Below are 17,808 nucleotides of genomic sequence, written 5' to 3'. Positions count from 1 at the left end.
CGCGGCGGGGCAACCGGCCGCCGTCCTCCGTTCCCTCCCTGCCACCGGCTGACAAGGGGAGGTTGGAAGTGGGGCTGACCCCGACCACAACGAGCCCCACCCCAGCGCCCCACCACAGGTAGCAGCTCTGGGAGCAGAGGCAGCTCCAGGACGATACCTGCCAGGGGTTCGGCGATTAGGCCATCTCCCAATTTTGAGCAGAGTTTATCCCTTGGGCAATCAGCCAGGATGACTTGGCATCTGCGTGGCTTAATGGCACCGGGAAAGAACAAACCCAAGTCCGTTCAGAACACCGGGTTTTCATCTCTTAGTTGGGCGGTTCTTGGTTCCCCATGGATAAGAGTGATACCTATGGGTTGAAACAGGCAAAGTGATTTCTATAAACAGAAATGTTGTGTTTTTATATTAAGTCCCTATACATCTCATTCATTCATTCAGTTGTATTTACTGAGTGCTTACTGGGAGCAGAGCACTGTACTAAGCACTTGGGAAGAGTACAATACTAAACAGACATTTTGTCTGCCCACAACGAGCTTACACAGGCAAAGATGTTACTGTAATTAATATTAAGAAAATGATTGTGAACACAGGCGTGGGAATTTTAAGGAATATTGGTTTCCTATTGCAAGTTCATGCTGAAAGACTTTCTCAAGAGAGACAATTCTGAAGTTCATTTTATTTTAAAAGGTGTATGATATGTTTGTTTTTATGCTTTGGTGTGGTGTGTGTATGTTTGAGGACTTATTAAAACAGGCACTGGCCAACTTGTTTGGCACTTAATCCTGGGACTGGAGCAGGACTGAAGAAAACAGGCATGCCTAGTGGACAAGGATACCACTCAGGGCTTCATGCACTGCTGTTATGTGATAAATATTTTTAGTAGGAAATAAAAATGTTTCTCACATTAAAGGTAATATGGATCCACATGTCAGGATGACAGAATGCACAGTGGGTTTTGGAGGTGGATCTGGACACTCTAGAAAAATCCCCTAAGCCTAGTGAAACCATCGGAGCCCCTAAAATCCAATCCTGTAGGAGGGTCCGGGCTCTCAAAGGCCAGAACGGAGCAGAGCAGAAAAAAGCAGATCAGAGCAGAAGAAAGCAGATCAGAGCAGAACCCAGGAATGGCTGTGGGTTCCTAAAGCTTCTCTGGGTCCAACCACACTCCTGTAGGCCGAAGCCATAGGAGTCAGAATAGCTTCGTTCTAGAGCTTCGGGGTGTGGGCGGCTTCTGGCAATGCAACAACCCTATAAAAACTTCACATTACTAAACATAAAAGTCATTTAACCAGTTTATTAGGGTGCCCTGCACCTTAAAGCAGGTCTACACTTGGGTGATTCCCTCCTCAGTCTTGGTGTTTCGCTGGTTCAGTATTCTAAGCTTGCTATGGGCAGGGAATGAGTGTTATATTGTTGTGTTCTACTCTCCCAAGAGCTTAGTACAGTGCTTTGCACACAGTAGGTGCTCAATAAATATGATTGATTGATTGATTGATTACTTCTGTTCAGTGCTGGTCATTCTGTGATAACCAGACCATTAGTCAAAGGTGTGGGTTTCAATAAAGTAGATCGATGGGTACTTCCTAACTTTTCTCTCATACTTGAAAACCTTTGTGGGTCTTGAACCAAATTTTGACAGAGTACGTATCCTCATGAAGGTTAATCTGGTTGATCTAGAGAGTGGATAGTTTTTTGTCATATTTCTGTGTCAAGAAGCAATTATTCTCAAATGCATTTTCAAAAGGTATGTGATGATGTGATGTTATTTTGAAAATAGCCAACCGCTCTCTTGCAGGGTTTAAAATTATTTGAAGATAACTTATGTCATCAATATCCTCAATTACAGGGCATTAAACCTGCATCAGTCAAGGTGAGAATGGTATTTTGAATGAGATTTATTATCAATGAATGCTTTATGAAGTTTTCAGAATGGTGTGGTTATGGGCTGCTCTCCTAATGCAATGAATGGCTTATCTTAGTTTCCAGTTTTCCATTTTTAAAATGAGGAGAATGCCACTTCTTGATTAAAATATAATCCTATTTAAAAAAAGTTCACCCAACCAAAAAAGCCCCTCTGAAAAACAAATTACTGCTTTGGGGGGGAAAAAAAAAGATTTGATCTTTGGAGAGCTACAGCTGGATGTCCGTAATTCCCATGTAAAATTGCTGAGTTGAGGGGGAACCCCAGACTTGCAGTCAATGGCATAATGCAAGATTGATGATATACAAAAATGAAGCATTTGTGAAAGGATCTATCTTTGTGCCCATGTCTTTTATGACATATTCATTCATTGTAGTACACAGTAGAGAAGTAAAAATAATGAATCAGAATCTTGTAGTTCCATTTGGAGAGTCAGTGAGGGTGAACTGGAGGGGCCACCAGGGCAGCAAGGTGGAGGGAAAGGAGGAGAGTCTGTCTTGCCATCTTACACAGGGTGCTCAGATGGTGTGTCGTGGCTGTGTACAGCCATGCAAAATTCCAGTGCAGACCTCCAAGATGCAACGTTTGTAGGTGAGGTGAACCAGGAAAGCACATTAGCCACCTGTCTACTTGCACACATTTCCTTTGTGCAATTCTCAGAGTGCATACAAGGATTCCATGCTCTGCTCCAAATGAGCAAGCATAAGGTTCATTTAAGGAGAGAATAATGGGCGGTGGGGGTGGGCAGGGAGTGAGGAAGTGGTGAGGAGGGTAGTTCCCTTAAACATCTACACTAGGCTATTTCTATTGAGTGTTAGCTCCCTTATGGAGATCCATTAACTCTTTCAGCCCACAAGGATGCTATTCGGTGGGCTGAGTTTTAATTTACTAAATGAACACCTGGGAGTCTGAAAGAATCAAAGCAGTTCTAATGGGCTAATTTACTCTCCAAGAGTATCTAGGGAGAAGTGGAATAATGATGATGATGATTAAACATCTCTTAAAGGATAAAATTAACTTCCTATGCCATGCTGGACACTGGACACAACTCAGGCCCCAACTTTCTTTAACTGGGACAAGAAGGTAAGAGGGACAATAATAATAATAATGATGATGGCATTTATTAAGCACTTACTATGTGCAAAGCACTGTTCTAAGCACTGGGGGGATACAAGGTGATCAAGTTGTCCCACATGGAGCTCACAATCTTAATCCTCATTTTACAGATGAGGTAACTGAGGCTCAGAGAAGTTAAGTGATTTGCCCAAGGTCACACAGCAGATATGTGTCAGAGTCGGGATTCGAACCCATGACCTCTGACTTCAAAGCCTGTGCTCTTTCCACTGAGCCACGCTGCTTCTCAACTGATTGGCTTTCTAAAGTTGAGTGGTTTGAAACTGGATTTGTATGATTAAGTGTTTCCAGTTGGAGCCAGCTACATTTCTTGGGGACTAACGACCAGCTGTAAGCAGCTGATGACCTGAAGCACTGCCAGCACATAAAGTCCACAGACATTGATTAATACCCAGGAAATTTTCTGCTGGAAGATGAAACTGTTCTGAGAGGCCAAAACTATGAAACATGTTCGAATGAGGATTTCTGCTTGAGTTGATTTTGGATATTTGCAGGAAACCAATACTGGGACTATTAAGTGGTTTGTTTTGGGCTAAACTTGCGAAGTGACGGCACACTTCTTTAGGGCATTTAATTCAGCTGGTAAATTTAAAAAAAATTATTCACTCTTACAGAACTCCAGGCAATCGTTTCTCAGAGTAAGAAAAATTTGCTTTTCATCTTACACTAGAAAGGACTGCGCTCCTGTAAAACAATGTTCCTTAATTGTCCTTGGGGAAATGAGAAATATTTGAAAAAATAGATAAAACAGAAAAATATATGAAGCAAAAGTAAAATGTTTTCTATCAAAAACACTGAATTCTTCTAACGTGTGAACTAGGGCTTCTCTTGGGCCAAATGTCTAGCTGTAGGTTTGCAGAAAATTATCTGCTAATTAAATCATGGGGCAGAGGAAGTTGTCTACCTGGAACTCCCTCCCACAAAGCTGGCCCCCAACAGCTCACTCCCACCCAACTCTTCCCTACCTCTCATGCCACCCCTTCTCCCCGCATCCTCCCTCACAGCGTCAGCCAAAGCAACTTGTGGAACCCCACTCCGTTATGGGAAGGCTTCTCTTCATCCTTGACCTATTTCTGACCATGGTACTGCTCCTCCTAGCCATCAATGAAACTAGGCGCTCCCTAGATGACACTCTCACCTATCACTCTCTTTAGAGGAGGCCTCAATTTCTCCCACACCCCAAGGTTCACTGGAAAAGGGGGAGGAATGGGCTGCCTTCTCGCTCCCCAGTGTCATTCTTGTACCATTCTACCTCCCTAAACCCTCTCTCACTCTCTCCCTTTTTTATACTATTTATTAAGTGCTTTCTATGCCTAGACACTGTACTATGCACTGGGTAGATACAAGCTAATCAGACTGGGCACAATCCACATCCTAAATGGGGCTCACAGTCTTAATCTCCATTTTGAAGATGAGGAAACTGAGGCATAGAGAAGTTAAGTGACTTGACCAAGGTCACACACACAGCTGACAAGTGGAGGAACCAGGACTAGAACTCAGGTCCTTCTGACTCCTGGGTCCATGCTCCATCACTAGTCCATGCTGCTTCATGGCTTCCTTTGAAGCCTATGTCATCCACCTCTACCACACACTCCAGTTACTAGTCACAGGCATCTGCCACTCCCCAGGCCCTACCTTCAATTTCCTGAACCATTTTGATCTTTTTCTCACATTCCTTCTCTTTCTCCATCTCTCCACTCATCCTTGGGACTTTAATACCCATGCGGATGTTCCCACAACCCTTCCACTGCCCACTTTCACTCCTCAACTCCACTCACCTGCTCTAACCCACCTCACCCACTCACCAACTTGGACACAGACTTGATCTCATCATCTCTAGGCACTGCACAATCTCTGAAATCCCAGAGAGAAATCCCTCTATCTGACCATAACCACTCTTTGTCACCCTTGCATTTGGATTTGCAGCTTTTATTCACTCCTTCCCCAGCCCCAGACCACTTACATACATACCGCTAAATTATTTGTTTACATTAATGTCCGTCTCCCCCTCTAGACTGTAGGCTGGTTATAGGCAGGGACCATGTCTAACAACTCTGTTATACTGTATTCTCCTAAGCACTTAGTAGTGTTCTGCTCAATAAATTTGAGAGATTGATTGATTATCCCTCAACTGCCACCTTAGCACCTGAGTGCAACTCTTATATATTGTTAATTGCTCGTACTTGAAATTTACAGCTATATTGTAAGCTCCTTGAGACAGAGATAATATATACTAATTCTACTATGTTCTTCCAAGTGCTCTGCACACAGTATATAATACTACATATACTAACATATATATATATATATATATATATATATATATATATATATATATATATATATATATATATATAGTATACATATATACACTACTGTTTGACTAACTATGAATGTTACAACTATGAATGTGCAGGAGAAGTTCATGAGACTCAAATCCAAGTAACACTATTCCAAATTAGGTAAATTTAAATATTCAGCTAATGGCTTGTTTATCATGTTTTGGGGGAAAAGATGGCCAGGATATCTAGAGAAAATTGAAATTTCACCCTGAGATATGCACTTGAATTCTAATATAATGAGTGGATGATAAATGAAATCTCTTTGGAAGCCAAAAGAAATAATGGGACTACCAATTGTAGTGGTGCTGTTTTAACACTTGAAATAAATTCTAATTAATGGTCTCTTTTAGATAATGAACAATGTTGATGTTATAGAACAGCACGTTTTTGGAAAGTCCGCTGCTCATCTCCAAAAGAAGGACAACTATACTGGAAAGGATAAATGCTAAAACAAATTTTTCAGCAAACTAGGTCACATCACCAGATAAAAAAAAAGTGTGCATTAATGAATTGTTAGGCAGTTTATGATTGGTTTGGGAAACAATTACCCACTTAAAAGAGGCCTCATTAATGCATTAGAGATTGTTTTAGGTGAACTTTCTTGAGGAATGGACAGTGGTTTAATGTTTAATCTTGGTCTTCAAGTATCTAGCTCTAAAAATATCCTTCCTTACTCATAGGATTCCTACTAATGAGAAGTTACTTTTCTGTACAAACGCATCACAATTTCTTTTGTTTGAAATCTTTTTTTAACTACTTCTACACTATTTCTTTCTTGTACTGCATCCAAAAAATCGATCTTCTCCATGACCACTGAGTGACAAATTATTACAATGATTGGCCTAGTGGCACTTTTTCCATTCAACTGAATTTATTTTATATGGAAGAAAAAAAATGGAAAATTATAAGCAAGTGAACACCATCTTTCCATTTCAAAAGAAAATGTGGCAGCTGGGTGCAAACAAAGGACTGGCAAAAATATCCTTTATTCATTTTTATCTGGTCCATATCAATATCACAAAAAAATTTTAAAAGAATGTGGAGAAAGAGAGAAATCTAATTTATCATCCTACTATCCCAGTTCACATTTCCTATTTTAAAGGAAATTCCAATGCTCACCTAGAAGAAGTAAAATTGTAATAGCCACTTTCTTCTAGGACTTCTTCAACCACGGTCTAGAATAAAAGGAAAATTCAGCTCAGTTGAGTTAAAAGTGATAGAATCAAGTTGATCAGACAGATGCAAGGTAAAACCTTACCTGCATCTGTTCATATGTTATTCCCTCTTCCAGATTGAAGCTGCCAGGAAGACCTGAAAGAGTTCAGTATAATCAGATAAAATGCCCTTTGAAATGCGGCTAAGCCTTTCTTAGAATATTTCTGCAGTTAAATCACAATTGTAGGAAGTACCAAGTTAACAACAAAATGGCTAATCCTTATTTTCTTTGATTAGGGATTTCAATAACATTAATAATATGAAAAGTTGTAGGAGGAACTTCCCATGGTGATAAGTAATTATAATCTAGTCTTACAAATAAAATAAAGGGGAAAAAAGTGGATTCCAAAGCAAAATATTGAATGGATTTCATTTCTTAACTGAAAAAAATTCAATCAAACTAGTAGAGCACAGTAGTTAACAGTATGCCATGAAGAAGTGTTCTCAGGAAATCAAGGGGAACAGAACTGTACAATGAGTGACTGAGAATAAAAATTTGATCCATCTGTGTGACTGCCCACAGGGAAATCAACTGCATAGCAACTTAGGGCTTAAGACCGTTTCCTATTAAAAACCAAACCACAACAGTTTTGTCATTTAAAACATAATTTTCTATTGTACAGCAGACTGTGATATTATGTGCCTGACCTGATGGAAACCAGCAGGCTAAAGTCATAAACATCACAGGGAGGGGGAGAAGGAGGAAGTTTTGTATATCCCAAGAGCTCAGTACAGTGCCCTGCACACAGTAAGCACTCAATAAATCCAACTGATGATGGGGAAGTGGACAGTTTCAAGAGACTGTTCACTATATGTGAAATCCCACTGTAACAGTGTCCAAGTGATCTTGTTTTAATAACTCTACCAAATAATGGAACTCAAAGCTTCTTCTCCTCAAGTTTTATTTCACCTGCCCTGAAGAACACTGGGTAATAAGAGCCTGAGGCAGGTTAACAGGGCTTCTAAGAAAACAGTGCAATTTTGCCTAGGTTACAATTCTTCCTGGCTGGTTTTGCTTCTCCTACTCTTACTGGGATCTACCAGCTGAGTAGAGAGAAGTAATGGAGGAAGCTGGAGTGAATGAGGGATTGGATGGCTTGGTCTGCAAGCAACCCTGTTTCTTGCACCTGGAAGTCTCCAACGGGAGCAAAAAGGATGGCAAGGGAAACGGGGAACTTCATCTTATTAAAGATAATTCATTCTTAAAAAGCAGATATTCCATCCAAATGGAACTTGGCTCAATTCAAGGCAAAAAGATGGCTCTCCAATTGGATAAATATCAGCTCTAACTGAAAGGATGTTGGCCATTAGAGACTCTTAAGGATGGTGGGTCAGGATTCTGAAAAAGGCAGAAATGAGCCTTCACTACAGTAACATTTGTTATAAAGGAATTTGCCTGTAAAGTGGGGATTACTTCCCACTGGGCTTGGGGTGGAGCTAAAATATGCATCTCAATGGCAGAGGTGAAGTACTCCATGCACTAAAGCACACAAAGGACCTCCAAATTTCTCCAAATGTCTTCAAATATCCTCTTGTTGGTCTTTCATCTTTCACTTGCAGTAAGTCTGGAACCTGTCTACCATTCAGATCGGTGACTTCACATGGCCTCTAACTGCCATATTTGCAAGGCCTTTTGGTAAGTAGCTACAGGTTTATGGCATTCAGTTAGAGTATGTCCAGACTCCAACGTCTTGCATGAAGGATGTGTGTTCCACACTCAACAAATGTGGGAAAATGGGACAAGGGCACATCAGTTTCCGAGGCTGCAAAGAACACACAGGGATATGTTGTCCCCTGGCCACAGAGTTGCACCCCTAACCCCGATTAGCCAAAACTCAATGCCTGTCGCTGGTGACAGGCGATCTGATCGAGAGTGTGTGGATGGCTCTGTGCAGATCATCACCACTACTGGAAAATCAAATCAACTGGTTGCCCTTCTGACAATGGGCTGCTGTATCCCTGTTCTAGGTGCTGGGGAGGAGGTTATACGGTGATCAGGTTGTTCCACGGGGGGCTCACAGTTTTAATCCCCATTTTACAGATGAGGTAACTGAGGCACAGAGAAGTGAAATGACTTGCCCAAAGTCACAGAGCTGACAATTGGCAGAGCCGGGATTTGAACCCATGACCTCTGACTCCAAAGCCCGTGCTCTTTCCACTGAGCCACGCTGCTTCTCTAAAAGCTGAAGTCTTTCTCTAAAAGTCTGAAAGCTCCTTGTGGGCAGGTACTTAGTTTAGTGCTCAACAAGTACCACTGATCAACTGATTTCCATACTGGTAGGATCTCTCTACATGTAGTGTTACCTTCAAAAACCAAGGACATATCTATTTATACCTATATTTGTTTCACTCATCAGGGCTGCCATTTTAAAGATCATATTTTCTTACCAACACCATCTATCTTGTAGATGCTATTACACTTTAAATGGCAAACTACCGTAGTTATTATTTTAGTTGCCTTTGAATCTCTTCAGTTTTATCCAGTATTCTGAAACCTTCATGTTCAATGACCAAAATGGATACAGGATTCCCCAAACTTGCAAAATATCAAGTAGAGCTCATGATACTATTCATCAGAACTTGAAATTATAGGGGCAACATTTGGATATAGTTACCACTTATGGAATTGGACAGACCTGCCCAATTTTTAAAGCACAAAATCCTGTGTATTTTCTAATTTGGCAGGGTGACAGCTTAGTCCTATTCTAAACTAAGTAGAAACTGCATGTCCAACCCGAGAAGGCAACTATTTTTATGGAGATTCATAATTTATCTGAAAGCGTTGAAGTCTAGAAAGTTATGAGTCGCTAGGTTTCTAGTTTTATATTGTGCTGTGGTCAACTCTCAATTTCTTGGAGACTGATTATCCAATTTACAAATTATCCTGGGTCTTTGTTTCTCTTTATTTTCCACATGACTACCCACCTTTTGGTTATTTCATCTTCTTTACATCCATATCATATCATTCCTCTAGACTGTATGCTCCCTGTGGGCAAGTAATGTCTCTACCAATTCTGTTGCATTATAGTCAACCAAGTGCTTGGTACAGTGCACTTGCACACAGTAAACCATCAATATCATTGATTGGTATCAGGGTGAAAGAAATACAAAGGAAATCCAACTCAGATCAGTTCATTTTCCTGTTCCTGGAAACTGATAAATTATTTGGTGGAAAGGAGGTAGAAATTACTGACTCAAGTGAAAGCACCTATAGTTCAACTATCTCTAATTATCACAGATCATCATGAGCTGATGATATTTAAACAAGACTAAATTCTCTTTTCTAAAAACTGCTAGTCAAAATGCCACATTCTCTATCGTAAAAGTTGGTTTTTCATGCATGGCTATTACCTTTCCTGTCACTGTGGGGGAGGGTATTTCCACCAGAAGAGTGAAGTAATAAATGACAATCTGCTGTGAAAAAAGTAGGTTCAATTTGCTCTGGAGATCCTTGAGACAACTAAGAAAAAGAAACAAAATTCCATTTTAAATAACAACGGGAGACACACTGAGATATTTTTCACTTTCCCATGTTCATGCATTAAACAGTTAGTACTCAAGCTCTCGGTAAATTAATTAGGAAATATCTTCTTCCTGAAGTACTTACCACCAATTGGAGGCAGCTAAAGTATAAGCCAATGCAATTCATATGACTCTTTCGTTGCAAATGATAAAATACTAAAACTTTATACTTGTATGAAAGCTAAATAAAATTGAAAGGAGAAATAATGGTATGGTGGCCATAACATGAAAATGTCATATTTATTACATGTAGATGGAAGAAATGCTAATTATTACCAGAAACATATTTTAAGTATATATTAATTTACCAATATATTGTATAATATATAAAGTATACTAATACAGATTTAGTTGAAACCAGTCTCATTCATTCATCTGCTGTGCACATTCTTAGCCATGGAAAACAATTTTCTTGGTTTAATTTTTCTATTGCTATAAACTAATTTTGATCTAGAAACATTTTCCTCCCATCCCTTGACCTTTCTGAAGAAAAAAAAAACAATTTTCCATGACTGAATTCATTATAGCAGAAGCATTAAACATGTTCCTTCACTGCTGAACTTTCTTGATGTCACTTTATCCTCCAGATAAACATCTCTTACCTTTTCCTTCAAATTAATGATATTGATGGATTGAATAAACTTTGGCTTTAGACAAAACTGTCAGACATAACTTTAACCCTTAGACCTATTGTATTTTTAGTGTCCGTTCACACTCGAACTAGCCTTGAGCTGCATAATTCTGGCAATGACAGTTGATTTCAAGCTTTTTGGTGATTCATTATACAAGGGTGGCAACCTTAAACTAAAAAATTCACTCCCCAAAAACCACACTGCCTAGTGTAAGTATGATAAATTTGTTTTATGATTATTTTAATTACTACTATTGACTGACTCTCTTCCCAGCTCATTTTAATCACTCAAATCACCAAATACACTCTTGAGATCATGAGGGTTAGAAGACATACAGTACCAATGTGAAGCCAAAAAAATAGCATACGGATTTATAGCATAGCATAGATATTTATAACAGGCTAAAAAGATTACCTCTCTGAGACTTGCTTGGAATTTATTAAGGGCTTACTATGAGCCTGCCAACTTCTGCGTTATGAGCTGAAGTAGATAAACATCAGAATGGGCACAGTCACTGTCCATATAGGCATCACAGTCAAAGGGAGGGAAGGCACATATTTTATTTCTGTTTTACAGATGAGAAAACTGAGGCACAGAGAGGTTAAGTGACTTATCCAAGGTCACGTAATGGACAAGTGGCAGAAACGGGATTGGAACCTGGGTTCCTTTCACTCAATCATATTTATTGAGTGCTTACTGTGTTTCTAGACTGTGAGCCCGTTGTTGGGTAGGGACCATCCTTATATGCTCAGGTGAACCGAAGCACTCGGAATTTTTATCAACTTACTAGTGCACCTGGAGGGGGAGAAGACCTGGAAAAGGGAAAATGGCCAATGGGAAAGTGGGAAGGGCTATGATGAGTGGGGAAAGAACTGGAGTGATGGAAGTTTGCAAAAACAAAAAAACTAAACAGAGGAAATAGAATGACTGTGAAACAAATGAGACAATAATCAAAGAAAATGAGCACAGGACTGGGAGTCAGAGGACTTGGGGTCTAATTCCAGCTCCACCAATTGCCTGCTGTGTGAAATTGGGCAAGTCACTTAACTTTTTCGTGCCTCAGTTGCCTCATCTGTAAAATGAGGATTAAATACCTGTTCTCCTTCTCCCTTAGATGGGGAGCCCCTCACGGGATAGGGACAGTGCTTGACATTTACTAAGCACTTAAATACCATAAAAACCATGAAGGAAAATATTGTTAGTGTTTTTTCCAAGCCGAGCAGACATTCTGAAAACCAGGAAAAGGGAGAATTCCCTGGCGACCCAGGGGGCCCAGTTTGAACAGTTTGAACTGTTGTTGAACAGTTTGAACTGTTGTTGAACAGTTTGAATACAGGGGGCCAGTATTTCACGAAAGTGTTTGTGAAATATGTAGTTTATTGTCAAGTGAAAGGCACAAAATGATATATTATTTTCATGATCAATTGCAGGAGCAAAATAGAGTCTGCTTTGGGAGTGGCTGAAGAGGAAAGTGATAAAGCTTTCAAAACTGTGGCCCAAAAAGAGACGCTGATGCTGGAGTTTTTAAGGTGGGCATAAGCAAGACTTATGAGTAGGTGACGACTCGATAGCCTAAGACAAGACAAGTAAGACTAGGACTATGGTTTCTTGATGGTGTTTTGTCTAGGCACCACAAAGTCCTGCTTAGCCTTAGGTTAATGCTTAGCATTACACTTGCCCCATGCAAGGCCAGGTCAAAAATGGATGATTCTACAACTAAAAACTATTTTCAAAGAGCATACTTGTCCTTTGAAGATACTGATGTGAAATAAAAAGAAAAAAAAAATCCTGTATGGCTGGATTGTGTGACCTTGGGCAAGTCAGTTCACTTCTCTGTGCCTCATTTACCTCATCTGTAAAATGAGCCCCATGTGGGACAGGAACTGTGTCCAGCCGGATTTCCTTGTCTCTTCCCAAGCACTTAGAACAGTGCTTGGCACACAGTAAGCACTTAAAAAAATACCAAAATGATGATGATGATAATAATAATTGTTATGCTTGGACTAGAAATACAATATAGAAAACACTGTACCTTTTTAATTTCAGATTTCAAATTACAAGGATTGCTCTGTTGGCCAAAGAGGGATTTCTTAAATCTTTCAACAACTCTTCTTTTCAGATTGTTGTGCAAAGCAGGAGGAAGCTGTATAGAGGGAAATGACAATTAGCAAAAACAGTGTACTGAAGCACAATTTGACTTTTAAATCCATTTTATGAAAATATCATTTAGGGATATTCAATCAAATTAAATATAAAATATAAAATGGACAATTTGCTATTTTAGATAGGCTACCTGTAAGAGTACAATCAAGTGTATAATAATACTATCTTGCTCACAGACGCTTCCTTTAAATGGTGCATATGGTTCTCCTCTGAAATGTTTAGGAACATGGAAAAACCTGGAATTTCTGCTCTACATAAAAACTTTAGTAACAAAATGGCTTATTTCAGTTTCACATTGAGCCAGCAGGAGTCTTATGCAAAAGCTATCTGAAATATCATCGATTGACATATCAACCTATTAAATGACAAGCTAGGTGTCATACCTTCTTTTTTACCAGTGATATCGAGGATATATTTGAGGGAGTAAAAATATGCAATGAGTTTCATTTTCCTGTAAAATGCAGAAATTGATAGCTTGAATGGTAGGTGTCCACTCTGTGGGAATAATGCCCCCCCCTCCCAGTCTCACAGCTTGGTGGGCCGGACTTCCAGTCTCAGTTATCCCGGCTCTCTGACAAGATCTGAGAGTTCCTGGACCGGGCTGAAAAGACTCCAAATGGTGGCTTCTGGCTCTTTATTAGATCTTTGAGGCCTGTCCCCTCCAAAGTAATCCCCATGCTCAAAATGAAAACTTTGGCATCTATGGCCTGAACCCTTTTTTGTTAATGGTATGTCACCCCCTTCTCTCATTCAACTCACAGTTTATCTCTAAATCCTACTGGTTCAACAACATCGCTAAAATCCACCCTTTTCTCTCCACCCAAACTGCTACCGCATTAATCCAAGTATTTGTCTTATCCCACACTCATGACTGCTTGCTGACCTCACCTGCCTTTGGTCTCTCCCCACTCCAGTCCATACTTCACTTTGTTCTCTGGATCATTTTTCTACAAAAACATTCAGGCCATGTTTCCCCACTCCTCAAGAACCTCCAGTGGTTGTCCATCCAATTCTGCATCAAAAAGAAACTCCTACCATTGGGTTTAGGCAATCACCTCAGAAACTCCTTACCACTGGCTTTAAAGCAGTCAGTCACCTTGCCTCCTCCTACCTCACTTTGCTACTCTTCTATTACAACCCAGCCGGCACACTTCATTCCTCTAATTTCAATCTATTCACTGCATCTCATTCTCGTCTATCTTGTCAGTGACCTCTCATCTAAGACCTGCTTCTGGCCTAGAATGCCCTTCCTCTTCATATCCGACAGACAATTACTCTCCCTACCTTCAAGCACCTACTGAAGGCACATCTCCTCCAGAGGCCTTCCCTGACTAAGCCCTCATTTCACCTTTTCTCATTCCCTCCTGCATCACCCTTACTTGCTCTCCTTATTCAACAAACCCTATCCCAACCTCACAACACTTATGAATACATCCATAATGCATTTATTTATATTAATGTCTGTCTCCCCCTCTAGACAGTAAGCTCACTGTGTCTGTTACATTGTTAATAATAATGATGGCATTTGTTAAGCGCTTACTATGTGTGAAGCACTGTTCTAAGAGCTGGAGCACCATTCTGTTGTACTCTCCCAAGCGCTTAGTACAGTGCCCTGCACACAGCAAATGCTCAGTAAATATGATTGATTGATTGATTATGTGTTAAAACAAACCCTGTTCTAAACGTTAGGGTAGGTACAAGTTAATTTCGTTGGAGACAGTCCCTGTTCCACAGGGACTCATAAAGTAGGAGGGAGATCAGGCATGCACATTTTACAGTTGAGGAAACTGAGGCACAGAGAAGTTAAGTGACTTGCCCAAGGTCACACAGCAAGCAACCTGAATGCATGTTACAACTATTTAAGCTTGTTGGGATCTCTAGTTGACTTTTTTTTAACCTTTCCAGTCAATCAAATAATCAATGGTATTTCTAGAGTACTTACTATGTGTAGAGCACTCTACTAAGTGCTTGAGAGATTACAGTACAATAAGGTTGGTAGACATGATCTCTGCCCTCAAGGAGTACAATCCAGTAAGGGAGACAGACAGTAAAATAAATTACAGATGGGGGAAGCAGCAGAGTTTAAAAATGTGTGCACAAAAGATTGTGGGGGTGAGGGTGAGGGGGTGACTATCAAAGTGCTTAAGGGATAAAGGCCCAAGTACACTGATGACACACACGGTAAGGTAAACAGGTGGGGGAAATGAGGGTTTAGTCAGGGAAAGATTCTTAAAGGAGTTGTGATTTTAGTTGGACTTTGAAGATGGGAAGAGTGGTGATCTATCAATTATAAAGGGGGAAGGTTTCCCAGGCCAGGAGGAGAATGTAGGCAAGAGTTCAGCAGTCAGACAGATGAGTTTGAAGTAGATGGAGTAGGATGGAATTAGCAGAGCAAAACGTGTAGGTTGTAGTAAGAGATTACTGAGATAAAGTAAAAGGAGGAAACCTGATGGACTGCCTTCAATCCAATGGTAAGGAGTTCATGTTTGATGAGGAGACAGACAGACAACCACAGGTATAAGAGTATCCCATGACTTATAATGAATACAATGCCAGGGGTTTCTCAATCTAAGAATAATGTGGCGGGTGGGGGAGTGAAGGGGGAGGTGCCAAGGGTTTGGCAACAGGGAAGCAGTGTGGACTATTCAAAAGAGCACAGGCCAGTGAGTGGGGAACCTGGATTCTAATCCCGGCTCTGCCACTTGTCTTCTGTGTGAATTTGGGCTAGTCACAACTTCTCAGTGCCTCAGCTCCCTCATCTATAAAATGGGGATTAAGACTATGAGCCTCATGTGAGACAGGGACTGTGTCCAACCCAATTAGCTTATATCTACCTCAGCACTTAGAACAGTGCCTGGCACATAGTAAGCACTTAACAAATAATATTAAAAACAAAACAAAACCAGAAGACAAAAATCAAATAGATGAGGACAAAGGTAAGTAAGACAGGGTCAGTGGGGACACTGTGGCTAAGGAACAGGGCTTCAGGCGTCTCAGTCTAATGGTCCCAAACGTCATGGCCAAAGGCTCAGCCATGACCTCCCCAGAATTGCTTGCAGGTGTTTCCTTCTCATCCTGGAGTATTCATTCATTCAATCGTATTTATTGAGCGCTTACTGTGTGCAGAGCACTGTACTAAGCACTTGGGTAGTACAAATCGGCAACATATAGAGACGGTCCCTACCCCACAACGGGCTCACAATCTAGAAGGGGGAGACAGACAACAAAACAAAACATGTAGACAGGTGACATTACAGAGCTGGTTCAGTTTCCCCCTTCAGTGCTTATGGTTAAAGCGCAGGGAACAGAGGCACATCAACCCATTAACACAGTGGGGGTGGACAGGAGTCCCAGTGGCACAGTAGATGGGGCAGCTTCTTTCCTGCATGGCAGAGACCGGTGATTCAGATCTAAGGAAACAAGTTTTGGGCTCCCACTGCTGCCAGTGCTACCGTGGACTCCTTCCGGGGTATTTTGTTTGCATTCAATGACATGATAGAGACTTCAAAAATCCTCCAATGTGGGGGATGTGTAAAGAAAGCCAAAGGAAAACATTTTTGTGGAACTACTTTCCCCAGGACACTTTGGAAACATTTACAGAAGCATTTTGTAACTGTATCTACACTTGAGAAAAAGTTCCTTTCCACTTACTAATAAAGAGTCTTTCACTGATTATTCAAATCCATATTGAACATAGACTTTCAGGGGGAAAATAATCACTTCTCACCTCTGGTCAGGAGGCACAAACTGGAGAACCCAACTGTTACATGCTATGTAGGGGGCTGTCAATAAATACCTTTGAATGAATAACTTCAATTCATCCCAGCTGGGTTTTTTTTTTTCCTATGTAAGAACTTTTTCCACTTCCTTCAGTATAATGTTGAATCTTCAGAATTTTCTTTCAAATATCATTACTGTGAAATCAGTCTATCACTTAAAATTTCTATGTTTTTAAGCAGGGATTAATGCACACTTACAAGATGCAATAGTACTACATACAACTTTGTTCAGAAAGATCCATACGAAAACATCACATAAACATGGATTATACTCAGGTCATAGTTTTACAAAGTATAAATTGGTTTTAAGCTTACATATCTTTTTCGTATTATGAAAAGTTATATACATTCAGCAAAAAGGGAGAGGGCTTTAACCTATACCGAATGCACTAGCATAACTTTTTGTCTCACATGTATTTAGTTAACTTAGTTTTAGATATCTTTTGGCCTGTTCCACCTCATGTATCTACATTGAGGCATTCTTCAAAATAATAAAGAATCAGGCTTGGTGTGTTATTTATTTTCAAAGAAACTTGTATTTTGCAGAATATCTGTGGCCATAGGTGAAATGAGCTTCAGGTGAACTGCCTGGCTCAGTCTTATATAAGTGAGCAGTGAAGCGTTATTTAGGAGAAAAAATATGTGTATTAATAATTATGGTATTTGTATTAGCATGACTGCACAAAATTTACCTGCATTATGAAACCAAATGGGTTAAACTGACTGAACATTTCAAACGTTCACATGTTAAAACACATTGCTAACAGATAATCTATTCACTTCACACATTTAGTAAACTCCAACATGGGCTCTGACTTCCAGTAACAGGAATGAACAACATTATTCCATTCTTGGCTGCCGGTCCAAGATTTCCATTTCATTTTGATGAAAACAGATGTTAAGTCAGCAAAGATGAGATAAGGATGTTAACAAGCCATCTTTTAAAATGTGTGTTTTCCATTATTCTGTCTGAGACAACCCATCCCCGTTTCCCTAGAAACTGGTTTGGAAAGGCCACCGACAGCTAACAGCAAGAAATATCCTTTGAGTGTTTCAGCTGCAGGTTGTCAAACAAGATTTGTGACTGCGCTCTCAAGCAA

The 17,808-nt window shown here is 40.2% G+C and overlaps 1 protein-coding gene across 2 annotated transcripts in view; it reads right to left on the bottom strand.

The window, feature by feature from the left end:
* Positions 1-292: 292 nt before the first annotated feature.
* Positions 293-17,808, bottom strand: part of NEK10 (NIMA related kinase 10) — a 134,989-nt gene continuing 117,473 nt past the window's right edge. For both annotated transcript variants that reach the window (XM_038770266.1, XM_038770259.1), the window contains exons 32-36: positions 12,799-12,909; positions 9,964-10,072; positions 6,656-6,708; positions 6,517-6,572; positions 293-349 (exon numbers count right to left, since the gene is read on the bottom strand). In XM_038770266.1, coding sequence (XP_038626194.1) covers positions 301-349; positions 6,517-6,572; positions 6,656-6,708; positions 9,964-10,072; positions 12,799-12,909 — 378 coding nt within the window. In that variant the 3' untranslated portion in view covers positions 293-300. The remainder of the gene's footprint in view (positions 350-6,516; positions 6,573-6,655; positions 6,709-9,963; positions 10,073-12,798; positions 12,910-17,808) is intronic.

This window comes from Tachyglossus aculeatus, chromosome 2, assembly GCF_015852505.1.
Source record: "Tachyglossus aculeatus isolate mTacAcu1 chromosome 2, mTacAcu1.pri, whole genome shotgun sequence".
NCBI classification, from domain to species: Eukaryota; Metazoa; Chordata; class Mammalia; order Monotremata; family Tachyglossidae; genus Tachyglossus; species Tachyglossus aculeatus.
This window is presented reverse-complemented; position numbering and strand designations above follow the sequence as displayed.